We start from the raw sequence: 15860 nt of genomic DNA, 5'->3' as shown, positions 1-15860 counted from the left end.
TCTGCCTCGGATTCCGTATGATTAATTCAGGGTCCATTCTTTATAAAAGGACCTGAGATACCATCGATTGATATCTATTTAACCTTTTGCACATTTCTTTCAAAAAGAAACAACGAAATGAAAAAGATACACAGCTCTATAAACAACAACAGCATATCGATTATTTTAGTTTATATGTTTTCTACCTTTAATATCAGTCACGTGGATGTGAAAGCATCTGTGCGAACAGATGTTGTATTATTTTATAACGGGAAAACAGTTTACAATACATTACAGCAATAACCTTGTAACGCGATTTATCAATTTCTTAAATATTTCCTTCTCCAACTCATGTCCGCATCGAACTTTCGTTTATCGCGAAAAGCTCCAATATTCTACAACTTCACTTATCGACGACGGAGAACGTGACTGCGACGTGCAGGTCAATGAACCAGGCTCAACACCCCTCTTTTTGGTTCAGTCTAATGACCGACATTTTGCCCTTACGTCACTTCCTCGCCGCCATTTCTTGACCTTCATGGTGCGAGTAGCCGGAGAGGAGGCCACCATGGACAATCGGGAGGAAGTATTTGACGCCCTGAATGGTTTGTAGATTCATTATATATACCAAATGAATCTGTAATGTTTTGTCGACAAGTTTTTACATTCATGTCTGTGCTTTTTCAGATTTTGAGAAGAAACCAACGAAAGATATTCCCCCGTTATTGGAGCAGTTTCTAAGCGAAGTGGCCAAAACGGGCGAAACACTGTAAGTTGTCACGTTTACATGTTGGTGGTTTGTATGATGGATAACGAAATCAAGTTATGGTAAACTAACATTCCAGATTGCCATAGTTTGTGTTTTTTCGGCCAACATGTGACTACGCAATATCAACATAGCCGGTGTGGTGATATATGAAGAAGCGTCTTGGAGTGTAAACAAAGCGGAGTGGCGGATAATTCAAACGACGCGTGGCACGGGCAGTGTCGAGTTCAGCTTGTGTAATTATATGTAGCATAACGGCACACGGTGGAATTTGGTTGTTACATAGTTCTGAAATGCCATTCGTGATCATAAGTGGGATAAATGACGGTGCGAATGACGTGAACACATGATATGACTGTTTCTAAAATCACAGGAAAGTGAATTTTGGAGTCGAGACGTAGCCATAATTAGCCTTAGATTATATTAGTATGAAGTACTCAAGATTAACCTATAATCGTGGATGTAACACCATTATCTTTCTTTCCAAATTAAAACAATTCAGTTGAAAATACCCACTACTAACAAACTTCATGCTTATATCATTCATATGACACTAAAAGTGGAAAATGGACTCGCTCACGATTTCTGTGAGGGCACACCATTTCACAGTACATAAGATTGTGTACATAACTTGTGATGTCACCTAAATTTGTGGACTACATTGGATATTAGCATATAGGAACTTATGGAACCCCAGAAACAAGAAAGCTCAACAATGATATATGAAATACTTGCAAACAGCAGTCATTAAAGCTGTTCAACTTTGCAAAAACAGCAAAACTTGAAGGGAAGAAAGACAGATAGAATGTGTGCTAATTTCCTCAATACTTACTGATAATTTATTGTAAACTACGTCTCAGAATAGTAATACCCCAGTAGGTGAAGAACACCAGTACTTCCTTCGAGATGGAGGGGCGGTCGGGTAGCCTAGTGGTTAAAGCGTTCGCTCGTCACGCCGAAGACCCGGGTTCGATTCCCGACGTGGGTACAATGTGTGAAGCCCATTTCTGGTGTCCCCCGCCGTGATATTGCTGGAATATTGCTAAAAGCGGCGTAAAATCATACTCACTCACTCACTCACTCCTTCGAGATGGAGCTAGTTAAGCCAAATTCACAGATTAAGGTTATCCATGACTTTAGGTGAAGTGTAAATATATTTAATAATGTATTTTCAACAATGAGATCTTTGAAATATGAATTTCCATGGAGTGAAGGCAGAGCTATATGAATGTCTGAAGATAATGCAGTTTCGCTGTAAAAGATCGTGATTTTTTGTTCCAATGTATGCAAAAAGCAAATGTTCAGATGATTCAATTGTTTAATGATCTGTGTTTGTTTAGGATTGGGAATATCTTCAGCGGTTTCTACAATTTTGATTATGCAGTCTTGTGATAAACATGAAAGTGAAACTGTCATTCATATGCTTTTGAAGGTCAGTTTTGCGGCCATAATTGTGACAAGCCTCTTGTCCTTTGGGAGTGCGTCTTCCTGAGGCAAGGGAGTTAACTGACTATAAAAGTCCAGTTTCCACCCTTGCCGAACTAGGCTGGTATTATTTAGTTACATTTTGGCTGGACTAGCGAGCTTTTGCATAGTCCAATCAAAATCGTGCAAATTCAAATCCGGTTCGTAAACTGTCATGCAGATTTCGGTTGATTGCAGGAGTTGTAAAGCATGTGCACCACCAATTCGTTGTCATCAGATATTTTCCAAATCTTTTCATGTTTTTAATCAAGGTGCTCACATGATTTGATGCCCTTCGTAATGTAAGACCTGTTTTATGACAATCTGCATATTGATTATCGATCAGATCGTCTTGACTGGATGCCACCGTTTTGTTTGAAGCTAATGCAAGTGATACGAGAGGTGGAATCTGATTGGTGCATAGGAGAGGCATAGAAGGGACATAACTCTTAATAGCCACTGGTGGCGCTACATTCGAGCCCAGGAATTCCAGCCTTGTTCGGCAAGGGTGGAAACTGGACTTTTATAGTCAGTTAGCTCTCTTGCCTTGGGAAGATGTTGGGAGTATCCCCATGTTTTGAGTTTTCAGATGCTTATGAAACATTTGTCATTTTCTCTTTTATCACAAGAACAACTGTGAGGCACCTCACTCACTTATAATAGACGACTTTATCTTAAAAACAGGTCATCTGAGTGTTTACAATGTCTGTGTGACGCCACACCCCTTGTTATAGAGCAAGTAATCGCGATAGCCATCCAAAAAAACATACAATGTCCGAAAACTTAGGATCTGGTAGATGATGTGTAAACATGCTATATATTTAGCAGTTGCACATTTTTTTACGGTTGCGCAGATATGGGCACAAAGTGTTTGGATAAAAATTTAGATTTGCGATGACTGTAGAAATAATTGTTGTTGTTGGTTGAGTAGGTGTTTCAAAAGTGTTTATTGCCTTAAACATAGGTTCAAGTCCGTTTGTAGTGTTCCTCGATGTGAAAACCCGTCTGATGACAAAGCATGGTGTTTCGCATGTTCTGCTTAGATACAGACCCCCAGATAACTTTTTGAGCAACTGAGTTTTTACTCAAAGGTTTCTATTTTATTTGGGTTATTACATTTTTCATTGTAACCAATATTTTTTCACTCATCTATTCATCACTCTATCAGGTTTTTCCCTAAATGAGTAGGCATTTTGTGATTTAAAAAAATAATGAAATGTCTTAGATGTATATAACAGTCCTAAATATAGGCTTGACTCGGAAAGCAAATTAGCTTGTAATTGTGTTTCGAAAATTATCTCCGTTGTACCCATGCCGTAAAAACTTCATTGGGTATTTACGCGTGCTGTCTTCTAACAATTGCATTTTCCATTTAATGCATGCGTTCCTGTACGCAGGATAATTGAAAGTAATTGGGTTTTGAATAGTTTGGGGGGTATTTTACGCAAAAAACGCGCAGCTCATCTGTAGCTCTGGATATACTCGGAAGAGTCACAGGAAAAATAAGTAAACTAGCCAGGTAAAATGATAATTAACAAGAAGAAAAGTGTTTACCCCATAGACTTTCTTCACTTGATGATGTCATGCTGTTGTGACTGTTTCACAGCCTTCTAAACATCATTGGTGTACTTAAGATTTCCTTATGTACATTCAATATTTAATCTGTCATGCCTCTCTTTCCAAGGGAGATAATTAACCTTCGTTTTTTCTCAATGTGAAAGTATTAAGGACTTGCCCTACAGAAACACACTGGTTTCTCAATATAGCATTTTGTTATGAAATGTCAATAAACCCTTCCAATATCGTACTATTGGCTGTTTACATAAATACACAGTAGCTTCTCCTTTGACAAAATGCATTCAAGTTGTGAGTGTCAAAGTGACAATTCAAATTTTATCTTTCGTTGATACCGTCTTGTAATATAAGTATTATTGCAGTTGTATATTTGTCTCGAGCTTCAGGATTCAAATTGACACTATATCTCGAACCTAGAATTGGGTCCTTAGTCACTGAAATACTGTATTATTTGCATTTTAACTATATTTAATATTTTAAATGTACATTCACATGCACACAGATTTCATTGTACGTACCATAATTACTGAAAGAATGCTTCTGATGAGTTCTTATTCTACCATTGCTATACGTACACATGAGGGGTGCAAAATCAAACAAAAGCAACACAAATTATTTGACATGGTTTGTTAATTATTAACATTATACATTTATATACTTCACTTATCCAGGTACTAGTATCTGCTCAAATGCGACAATGACCAGCGAGTAAATTACTGTCAAATTAGATATTATAAGATTGTTGTTGTCTAGGTGACTATGCTTGTCGTAAAAGGCGACTAACGGGATTGGGTGGTCTGGCTCGCTGACTTGGTTGATGCATGTCATCGATCCCAATTGCGTGGATCGATGCTCATGATATCAATCACTGGATATCTGGTCGAGACTTGATTATTTACAGTCCGCCGTCATATGACTGGAATATTGCTGAGTGCGGTGTTAAACAACAAACCAACCAAACCAATTCAAGAAAGCTATGCTTATAATGTTCTTATGGATATTTGAACATGACTGCCTATTCATGAATATTTTCGATTCTATTGGTCACAAATAACGAATTCAATTCATGAATGGATATGGTTCGATTCACCGAATACACAAGTGAATCGTAACAGCCCAAGTACACATAGGATATTTTTCATAAGATTTGTATTGAGAGTATCACAGCTGACACGCTGTTCAATGACATGGCCAATTGGAAAGACACGTTTCTTCAGGTGTTAGTGGATTTTCATCAGTGACTTTTCCGTTTGCTTATCACTCAGGATATACCAGTCCCTGATTGAAAGGAAGCATCTTGTGGACATACATCATGTACCCAAAACAGCTATCTTATTTTCAATTGACTAAAATAATAGAATTACACAAGTTCTTCTCTAAATCTTGTGATTAAACTTTACTTTTGAATGTTCCTAGATACATTGTTTCTGATATGATCAAGGAATGAGTGACACATTTACAAAGTTTCAGTTGTTGCAAACTGAAATTGAGAGCAAATTATGATTTTGGTGAATTGATCCTCAGTGTTTTCACAATGAAGAACAAAGTCCATCCAGTTAAACATGTGAACTTGTCATATAGATGCCCATCACAATATTAATTGCTCTATGGATTTTGAAAATGTAGACTGTTCTCAGATAAGCAAACCAGCAGCTTTCGACACATTAATTCATTCACATACACATTAATTCAGCTTGTTCATATTCCTATTCATTTATAAATTATTCACAATTTAATCATATTCTACACATGTTAAGCCTCAGTGAATTATGTTACATGTCATGTACTTGGACTACTTTTGAGTTAACTGCTCTATATGAAATATTTTATATATTTTTTATTTTTTTTGGTGTTTTTTGTAGTAAAATAATGCTCAGGATACAGGAGTTCAGTCTGAATGATTGTATTCATTTATATGTGTACGTTGATTGTCCTTCGCATATTTATTCATAGCCTTATGTTCATCTCAGTAGTCGACAGACCATGATAGTAGCAACTACCTAGCAGCTGTAGACTAAACATCACAAACAAGGAAATGAAGATCAGAATGTGGGAAACATTGTCTAACTGTGATGTTTTTTGTGGGCATCTGTTTGATTTCCTGATTGCCTGCTGTTACAAACATAATCTGTGATTAACATTTGCAAAGTGACTTAATATAATTTGTGTAATCATGGTAATGCGTGTAGAAGGAGAACCATATTTCATCACCTATGCAATATTCAATGAAGTGAGAGTACTTCTCATGGTTACTGCCAAAATATGGTCTGAATGAAGTTATTTGATTATTATTATGTGAAGCCCATCCTCCTTGTCTCTAAACTTTGCTGCTAAGAGTGGCTCACACACTAGGTCTGAAATAATAGTCTTAAATTGAGGAAATCATATATGATTTGCAATACTTTATTCAAGAAATTTTAAATAACCAGTTTGTGAAAGAATTCTGCTTTTCATTTTAGTTTGTAGTTCGTCTGATGTATTATTTTATGCATGTGCAGTTTTTAAATTAAGGGGGACTGTGAGGTCATTGTGATCTTTGAATCCAGGGACACCAAAATCATATTTTTTAATATTAGGTTCATGAAAAGGGCTTGTGTCAAAAGGAGCATTGTATAACACCAAGATTAATTCTGTAGACATCTGATGTACAAGGGGCGGTGGGGTAGCCCAGTGGTTAAAGTGTTTGCTCATCACGCCGAACACCTGGGTTCGATTTCCTACATTCAAACGCAGCAGGGGCTGTTCTGGACCAGATACCAGAATAAATTGATCTATTTTCTGACTGACAGTTGAAGGGATCAACAGTGATGACTAGTTGTCTGCCATATAGCACTGGTCATACCCAGATAGCTGTGGTGCGAGTTCAAGGTTGATGACTACCTCAGACAAATCTCTATATTAGTGAGTACATATTAAATAAGGGGGCGGTCAGGTAGCCTAGTGGTTAAAGCGTTCGCTCATCATTTCCGAAGACCGGGGTTCGATTCCCCACATCATGTAACATGGGTACAATGTGTGAAGCCCATTTCTGGTGTTTCTGTGATATTGCTGGAATATTGCTAAAAGCGGCATAAAACCATACTCACTCACAAATGTACAAATAACTAAAACAAGCTGTCGTCAGCTTTGTCATTAAAGCTCATCACTTCTGATGGCAGTGTACATGGACTGAGTTGTTGTTGTGGACTTCAGGTTCCCTTGGCCCAGACTCAAGCCCCTGCTGGTGAGCAAGCTGGACCAGGTGATGACCGAGTTTCACCAGGAGATCCCAGTGGACCACTACCCCCCCAACACCAACATGGAACAGGTCAAGTTCGATGATATGAGGGACCGGATCATTAAAGCTGTGGAGAGGTTTCATGGGTAGGTGACCATCTTTACGCATGTGTTTGTTTTGTTTGTTACTTCTTTGAAAGGCATTTGATGTTGGATTACTAAGTAAGGGGGTGCGGTTGGGTAGCCAAGTGGTTAAAGTGTTAGCTCGTCATGTCGAAATCCTGGGTTAGATTCTCGACATGGGTACAATGCTTAGAGCCCATTCATGTCATGCCAGAGACCTAGTTGTATTCCCGACAAGGGTACAATGTGTGAAGCCCTTGGCCTAGACAACAGTGTGTGATATTGTGAGCTATGATCCTCATTTGGGGTACAATGAAATGCAGTCAACCAAGACACCGAGCGTAACCACCCAATGCTGGGTATCTATACTGACCCGGAATCTCCATGGGGTTAGACATTTATTAACACAATATTGGGGCATATTGAAATCAGCTTTTGTATGAGATTTCAGTAAACTACGGGTATAAAGAACTCAAAGTGACCACAAATTTTAGTTTGTTATAACCATAGTTTGTTATAAGCATCTATAAAGCATATATACAGCAAAGGGCCGGGACCAATTATAAGATTGTTATATATCCGTCACTTCGTTATGAGCATGTTTATTATAAACATAGTTTACTGTTACATGTTGTTGATTTTATTTCCTAAAGAAAGGGACCAGGTCACTACAATCGGCACTTACAAATCTTTTTTTACCTGTTAACTTTTTGTTGTTGATGTTGTTGCTAAGCTGTAAGTAAACGCAAAATGACTATGTACTAGGATGTACTTAATTTTAGAAAATGCAGGTCAGTTGATGTGAAGGGTCTTACCAGTCTGCTGACATGTCCAAATTTGAAATTGTTCGTTTGATGTGGGCAAGTTCACACATTTTATATCTTCCCGAGACAAGGGAGTTAACTCACTATAAAGGTCCAGTTTCCACCCTTGCCAAACTAGGCTGGCTTTATGGAGTTATGTTTTGGCTGGACTAACAAGTTTATGCATAGTTCAGACCCGTGAAGATCCGGGGAAGAATAGGTCTTTAGCAACCCATGCTTGCCGTAAAAGGTGATAAGCGGGTCAGACTCGTTGGCATGGTTGATGCATGTCATCATATCCTAATTATGTGGATCGATGCTCATGATGTCAATCACTGGAACCCATGCTTGCCATAAAAGCAGCGTTAGAAATTGGCACTAGTCCTATAGTCCTTACCAAACTGACCAATAGTAAAGGTATCCTAAGGACGAGTAGAAATTGGTCCATTTTAAGGGTTTTGCTATGTGATATCATTATAAGGACTAGTGGACAAAAACTGTTAGTTTCTAACCCTGATAAAAGGCGACGGGATCGGGTGGTCAAGGTCACTTACTTGGTTGATGCATGTCATCATATCCAAATTGTGTGGATCGATGCTCATAATGTTCATCACTGGATTGTCTGGTTCAGACTTGATTATTTTTCAGATTGCCTTCATATAGCTGGAATTTTGCTGAGTGCGGCGTTAAACAACAAACAGATAAAACAATCACTGGAATGAAATTTCAACTCTGCAGAGAAACTTGAATGAACCTGTTGTTCAGTTGATGTGATGACTGTGATGTCATGAACAATGGATAATGTCATGACTTATATTTCTGAATTATGAAACAATTTAACCTCAAACTGAGTTTGTACATTCTTCTACAGCTGTGTATATATACCTTGTATTATTTATTTTCAGAGCTCCATTCACAATTCAGAGGTTGTGTGAGTTGATCACAGATCCCAAGAGACATTATAAGAGAAGTGACAAGTTTTTAAGAGGCATTGAAAAGGTATTTATATATATATTGGGGCCATGAGGTTTTTCTGTCAATCGTAGACCATCTCTCCTTGAAGCACTTGTTAGAGGGGTACAGGAAGTACATGATCTACCAGTTATCTGACTTTCATTTTAGTGGAACCCTAGGTGGCTGAGTGGGTTAGATCGCTGACTTTGTGTGCTGGCGATTTGGCGCCTCACTCTGGCAAGTGTGGGTTTGAATCCTGGACTTGACTTAACCCCAAAAGTACGAGAATCTGTACTTTACAAAGAAAGTGTTATCCCAAATATAACATTTGTTATATCAGTCAGCTGTTATTATTAGTTTCACATTTGTAATGTATAGTTCAGATATTATTTCATGAAAATATTTTATTACTTTCATATGGCCATGGGTTAAACATTAGAAATATAACATTTCATATACAGTTTGGAAACTACAAGCGGTTATGACATCAGTGTAAATGTAACCAAGCAATCATCGATTGTTATCGAACATCAGGACATCTCCACCTCACATGTTTCATTTGTTTCGGGGTGGTCGGGTAGCCTAGTGGTTAAAGCGTTCGCTCATCATGCCAAAGATCCGGGTTCGATTCCCGACATGGGTACAATGTGTGAAGCCCATTTCTGGTGTCCCCCGCCGTGATATTGCTGGAATATTGCTAAAAGCGGTGTAAAGCAATACTCATTCACTCACTCACTGTTTCGTTTGTTTCAGAATGTGCTGGTGGTAAGCACTGTGGACCCGTTTGGAAGGTAAGGGCAATTCTTGTCACCTTCACATCATGCTGATGGTGTTGATAGTTACCTGCTTTTAGTCAACACCTTCTCGAGGCAAGGGAGTTAACTGGCTTTAAAAGTCCACTTTCCACCCTTGCTGCACTAGGCTGGAATTTTGAGTTATATTTTGGCTGGCCTGACAAGTCCATGCATAGAATAAAAGAATCGTGTAGTGAAGTCAACATCTAGTTTGTATGCAACATGGCGACTGCCGTGCAGATTTTGGTTATTGAAGGATTTGCAAAACGTGAACTGTCAACTGGGCGTTGTCAGATACTTTCCAAATCTATTCATGTTTTTAATCAACATGCTCAAATGATATGATGCACTTTGGCAGAGTTTTGGCTCATTCCTAACTTTTTGACATTAGTTTATGACAAAGAAAGACCTCTTTGAAGTTGGTGCCCAAACCCTTTTGTATTAAGTTCACTTACCACTTATAGCTTGACCTTGACTTCCAGCATTATTTGCAGTAGAACAGGATTGGACTGTTATGGACTATGATAAGTAAAGTTATTCAAGAAATCCAATTGACTGGGGCTTTGGACTAATGGCAGACTTTTATTATCATACATAATTTCTAGTTCTAATTAAATCTCTTATGTTTGCGTTTGTTTCTCCAGGAAAGTTGTGTCTGAATCCCGGAATCTGGTGAATGGTCTTGACAGCAATGGCTGCACCCAGACCGGCAATTCTCTCCCACCCCCTCCTGTCCCCTCTTGGCCCCTAAACAACCCGGGGGTGGCGACAGTGTGGCCCAAGTCCAAGTCCGACTCCGAGGAATCAGCACCCAGTCCTAATGAACAGGAAGTGGATTCATCAGAGGAAGAGCAACAGCACATGGAACCAGAAACACCGGTAGAGGAAAAATATTCCCCCCCTTCACAATCACAGCCTGATGAATCATCTCCAGGGGTTGATGATTCCGAGGCAGCATCTATGGACACAATTAAAACCGACGAATCAGCAGAGACTGAACCTGAGTCTATGGCAGCTGAATCAGGGGAGGCTACTCCAGCTGAGATGCCGGAGAGTGAAGAAAGTCCACCTGTGTCCGGGAATGAGGCAGCAGTGTCTGAAAGCGAGGCAGCAGTGTCGGAGAGTGAAGCGGTGTCGGAGAGTGAAGCGGTGTCGGAGAGTGAAGCAGTGTCGGAGAGTGAAGCAGTGTCCGAGAGTGAAGCAGTGTCTGAGAGTGAAGCAGTGTCTGAGAATGAAACAGCAGTGTCTGAAAGTGAGGCAGCAGTTTCTGAGAGCGGGACAGCAGTGTCGGAAAGTGAAGCCCCGGTGTTGGAAAGTGAAGCAGCCATGTCGGACAGTGAGGCGGCAGTGTCGGAGAGTGAAGCAGTCGAGGAGGAGCCTGTCAAGACTGAAGACAAGGGAGATCCATCACAGTCTCCTGAATCCACCCTAGAACAGACACCGGATAATGGTAAGGTCCTTTATAATATTGTTACATGGTGATTTCCAAATTAACAAGGCTTACACAGAAGTGCTCAGAAGTGATTTCTTTGCACTCATAAGGCAATACAGTGAGTCAAATCGGTGGCATAAGTAACAAGCCCTGGAATTGATATGTTAGAGCACTCACGATTGTTCAGAATATTGTCAGCTTTGTCTCATGATCAATGGATGTGTGGCACCATGCACCATGAGTGGCAGAACCTAAACAAACAGCATTAGTCTCTTTGTATGTTACAACTATTCGGGCTAATGTGCTAATGCTCCATCCCTGCTGAGATGAAGAGCATTTGTTCAGGATGTATTGCGAGGTTGAGCATGTCTGCTGACACAGTCTGTGGCTTTACTGCAGCTGCAGCAATAATAATGGATTTATGTAAAATCAGAAGAGCTATTTTTCAGGTGCTTTGGTTTTGGTTTTGTCTCTTTTCCATGAAGGATCCATTCAAATCACAAAGGAAACCCTATTATGGTCTTAAATTAGTGGGGAGGGGGGGCACTGGTGGCCCAGTCGTCCAAGGTGACACAATTCACTGTGCAGAGTTGCGTCCCTTGGGAACGCCAGAAAGCTATGATTGTGGGTTTGAGTTTGAATCCCGGTTCGCCCCAATAAGTTTCTAGGTTTATCAGCACCATACCTGTGCTCGTGGGTTTCACAGAAGTGGTAAACGTCTGAGACCTGCATCACTTGGGGCTTTCCTCCCCCATTAAGCTGACATGCTGTGATGTAACTGGAATACTGTTAAAAGCGGCATTAAACCCAACTCACTCACTCACTCACTCTCTTAAATTAGTGGACACACCTTAACATCGCTGTTTATCCCAGCTTTCCCTAACTATGTTTTGAGTAAGGGTAGAGCCATTACAAACATTATATTCTAACATTTACAAATTGTGTCATTTCTGCTTTTCTAAATATACCTTTTAAAAGTGACATAATGGTTCTGGCAAGTTCCATATATTTTCTCTGACATCCAGAGTTACTGTTGTGTCCTGATAATGATTCTGGACATCTTCATTCATTTCTTGCAGGTGCCCCTGAGTCAGCTCCATCACCAACACAAGATGGAGAACAGGTTTCCTCATCACAAGAACATCCACCCGTTTCACCCGAGAACCAACACATATCTGCATCCGAAGCTGGCCCTGTGTGTGAGGAGGGTGTAGCGTCATCCTCCGAGGACCCCACCGACCGGCTGTGTGAGTCGGATTCCAAACAGACTGAAGACTGTGGCAGTAGTGAGCCGGCCAGTTCCACAGATCCTGTTTCTGACTCCATGTGTGCGGAACATCCACCCGAGAAGGAATGTGCGTCTTCCTCGCCGAGTTCTTGTGAAAAATCAGACCAAGTGGACTCTTCGGAGCAGAATATGGACACAGATTCTGAGAATTGTCGGACTTCAGAACAGACAGACAACCAATCAGAACAGCAGCAATCAAAGGAAGTGCAACAAGACACTCAGACAGACACAGACTCGCAGAAAGAGGAACCGATGGATCAGGACTGATGTGGTCATGGTGCATTACATATATATCGGGGAAAATATCAGTGCTGAATTAAATCCATGAATTGTAAAAATACCAATCTCAGGTCCAAAAAATTATTCATACCCTCATGTCATCTGTATGTACATTTTATGTAAGTCGTAAGTCAATCCATTGTCCGATGGTATTTTGTTTTCATTGTCGATTACTGATGTAGATGTTTTAATTTTGTGTACAGCTGTTTATAACGACCTAGGAAATGATAGTTGTGCCTTGCTCAAGGAGTGAATATGTCACTGATTTTACATCTTCATTTCATGGCTTCATTGTCATGCCTATTTATGATTCATGAAGACACATTTGTCAAATTATCCGAAATAAAGCTATGATAAACAGAATGGTAATTTATGTATTGGTTGCCAGTGGCACAAGAGACGATTTACTGTTCGAAATCTTCATTGTGATCATCACGATCAGGATCAATGGCAGTAGTGACTAGGAATTTAAATGTTGTCCTATTTATTTGTATATAATGCAGTGTTAGAACTTGGCACAAGTCCTATATAGCCCTTGCCAAATTGCCAGTAGTTAAGGTATCATAAAGACCAGTAGAAAGTAGCCCTTTTTAAGGGTTTTGCTACGTTATTATAAGGAATGAAAAACAAACACATAGGTCATACCATCACAGAAGTACGATTGCAAAATTATCTCAAAAGATATTTGATGGTGTCTTTTGCAGAATACAGAATTTTATGCAAATAATTTGCCATTTCTTGGAAACTGGTTATACATTTGTCAAAACTCTTTTCAGGAAGTGCAACAAGTGTTGTTGATATTTTAGGTTTTTGTTGGTCAGTCTTGTAAACCAACTAGAAAAACACAAATATGGCCTAACATTGCAGTGTTTGAAATTATGGGGTCCTGAGGTCCTTGAGATTTGCTGCATTAGCATGTAAAGTATTTGAATCAGGGGACTGCCTCTATTTTACTAAGCTTGGATGCCTCATGTCAATTACTGCATTGACTATGTTGTCTTGCTTATTAACATGTATTATAAGGTTTATTAAAGATATGTCCACCATTGTCTACAGTGACATTGTTTGACAAGTCAAACATAATCTGAGTAAAAGCACCTAAATTCCTCAGGAACATTTTAAATAATCTACATTTTCCAGTTCACCTGCCTGAATTGAATGACATTAATACTGGTCTATCAAAGAGGACATGTCAATAGTGATGTGTGCATATGTTGGATAAATGACTTAACCTTTTGTGAAGAGTTCTCAACGTTTTGTGATCTCACTGAATGAAAGGATCGTGTGCTTGTTGCAAGAGTTTATTAATATAGAAGACTCGGTACATTTTTGACACCTAGGAACTAGGCCCATACTGTGATACCCCAGTGGTCCTTGTGGATGAATCATTGTTTTGGGGCAGCCTTTACAAAATACATTGTGCCCATTAATAAAATCATTCAGTCATTTATGCAGGGAGCTGTTTGTATATGGTGTTTGTATGTGTTTGATGTTTTTGTGTATTTAGATTATGGGTCCTTGTACATGTTGTTTGACCTTTGACGGAAGTTGATGGAATTCTAGTTTGGGGCATTTCACACCTGGTGCCGTGTGGAGGGATTGCCAACTCTTCGCAGAGAGGTGTATTGGAGTCGCTGCATTTCATGTGCAGTTGTGTCCTTTAGTTGTACAGAGTTGGATGATTCTTGGTTTGTCAGCACCATGCTTAGTTCTTGTCTGCAATACCCTTCCAACATAAGGCTGACTGTGATACCACCTCCATGGTCAAGTGGTAGCCCGGAGAGCAGACGGTCAAGGGGTTCAATCCCCTGCTGCATAAGTCGTTAAATGTTGGTACTTGTTACCCTTCCTGGTGCTCGGCATTAAGGGGCTAAGACAAGGACTGGTCAGCTTGGAGTCAGTATACTGTTTGTGTGGGATATTCATGTTAAACTGTGACATGGTATCTCAGTGGGCTAGCACTCTTCTTCCCGAGGCAAGGGCGTTAACTGACTCCAGTTTGCTGCACTAGGCTGGACTTCATTTTTGCAAATCTTTTCATGTCAAGGTGCTCAAGTCATCTGATGCATGTAGCAGTGTAACACCCGTTTTATTACAATATAGATCTTGATTATCGATCAGATCATCTTCACTGGGTGCTGTCATTTTGTTTGAAGCAAATGCAAGTGATATAAGAAATGGAATCTGATTGGTCAGGAGGAGGAACATGGAGGGGACAAAACTTGTACTAGCTGCTGGAGGAGCTGCAATCCAGCATGGTTATTCCAGTCTAGTTTGGCAAGGGTGGAAACTAGACTTTTATGGTCATTTTATGCCCTTATCTCGGGAAGATGGCTAGCACTATAAAATCAGCATTAGCCTGGACTAGCGCGCACGCACACACGCCACTATATAAGTGCAATAATCTTGAACGTGACGTTAAACCCAAAATCACCTCATGTGCAATGACAATGGGATCGGGTGGTCAGGCTTGCTGAGTTGGTTGATGCATGTCATTGTGTCCCAATTGCGTAGATAAATGCTCATGATGTTGATCATGGGATTGTCTGGTAAAGACTTAATACAGACTGCTGTCATATAGCTGTAATATTACTGAGTCCAGTTCTAAACAGCAATAAGATTTAGCGGATGTTCCTTTGAAACAGAATACTATCAGACTATGAGTAGTAGTTTTAGAGAATTACCAACGAGCTCCCGAGGGTTACAAATTATCAGCATTCTTTCAAAAGTGACGACTCACCCTTCATTCTGTTTGAGTTGGTTATTCTATAGATTACTCATTGTAAGTTTGAGAAAGAAAATGACGAGAAATACAAAATTTCAACTCTGCATAGGAAACTTTAATGAGGATGAACCAATTGTTTAGTTGACATAATGTCAGTTTATGATGTCAGTCACTGGATTGTCTGTCCAGACACAATTATTTACAGACCACTGTCATTTATCTGGAATATTGCAGAGTGTGGTGTTAAACAACAAACAAACAAAAGCACCATGACAAAGCTGAAATACTGTTCAAAATGGAAGTTAACCAATTCACTTGATATGAATAAATGTAATTGTGCAAATACTTCTGTGTTGCTGGTACAGGCAAGGTGAATATTGCTAGAAGCATCATTTGCCCAATCTCACAAATGCATACATCTAGACACGTTACTTCTGTGATCTTCACTGTAACCTTGACAGA

The 15860-nt window shown here is 39.7% G+C and overlaps 1 protein-coding gene across 1 annotated transcript; it reads left to right on the top strand.

The window, feature by feature from the left end:
- The first annotated feature begins 395 nt into the window (after nt 1–395).
- On the top strand, nt 396–13036 carry LOC124133117 (serine/threonine-protein phosphatase 4 regulatory subunit 2-B-like). Its single transcript, XM_046497373.2, has 7 exons — nt 396–584; nt 667–748; nt 6977–7147; nt 8832–8925; nt 9634–9671; nt 10319–11124; nt 12186–13036. The coding sequence occupies exons 1-7, from the start codon at nt 518–520 to the stop codon at nt 12659–12661; spliced, it is 1734 nt and encodes a 577-aa protein (XP_046353329.2). The 5' UTR covers nt 396–517; the 3' UTR covers nt 12662–13036.
- The last annotated feature ends 2824 nt before the right edge of the window (nt 13037–15860 follow it).

This window comes from Haliotis rufescens, unplaced genomic scaffold, assembly GCF_023055435.1.
Source record: "Haliotis rufescens isolate VD_foot unplaced genomic scaffold, xgHalRufe1.0.p SCAF_76, whole genome shotgun sequence".
Taxonomy (NCBI): domain Eukaryota; kingdom Metazoa; phylum Mollusca; class Gastropoda; order Lepetellida; family Haliotidae; genus Haliotis; species Haliotis rufescens.
Note: the sequence above shows the minus strand (reverse complement) of the source record. Positions and strands in the feature narration are given on the sequence as shown.

Bases quoted from the DNA above. Each gene is read 5' to 3' on its own strand.
- LOC124133117 (XM_046497373.2), top strand. From the start codon at position 518: ATGGTGCGAGTAGCCGGAGAGGAGGCCACCATGGACAATCGGGAGGAA. The intron at 749-6,976 runs GTAAGTTGTCAC...TGTGGACTTCAG, and splicing joins GCCAAAACGGGCGAAACACT to GTTCCCTTGGCCCAGACTCA. The intron at 7,148-8,831 runs GTAGGTGACCAT...ATTTATTTTCAG, and splicing joins GCTGTGGAGAGGTTTCATGG to AGCTCCATTCACAATTCAGA.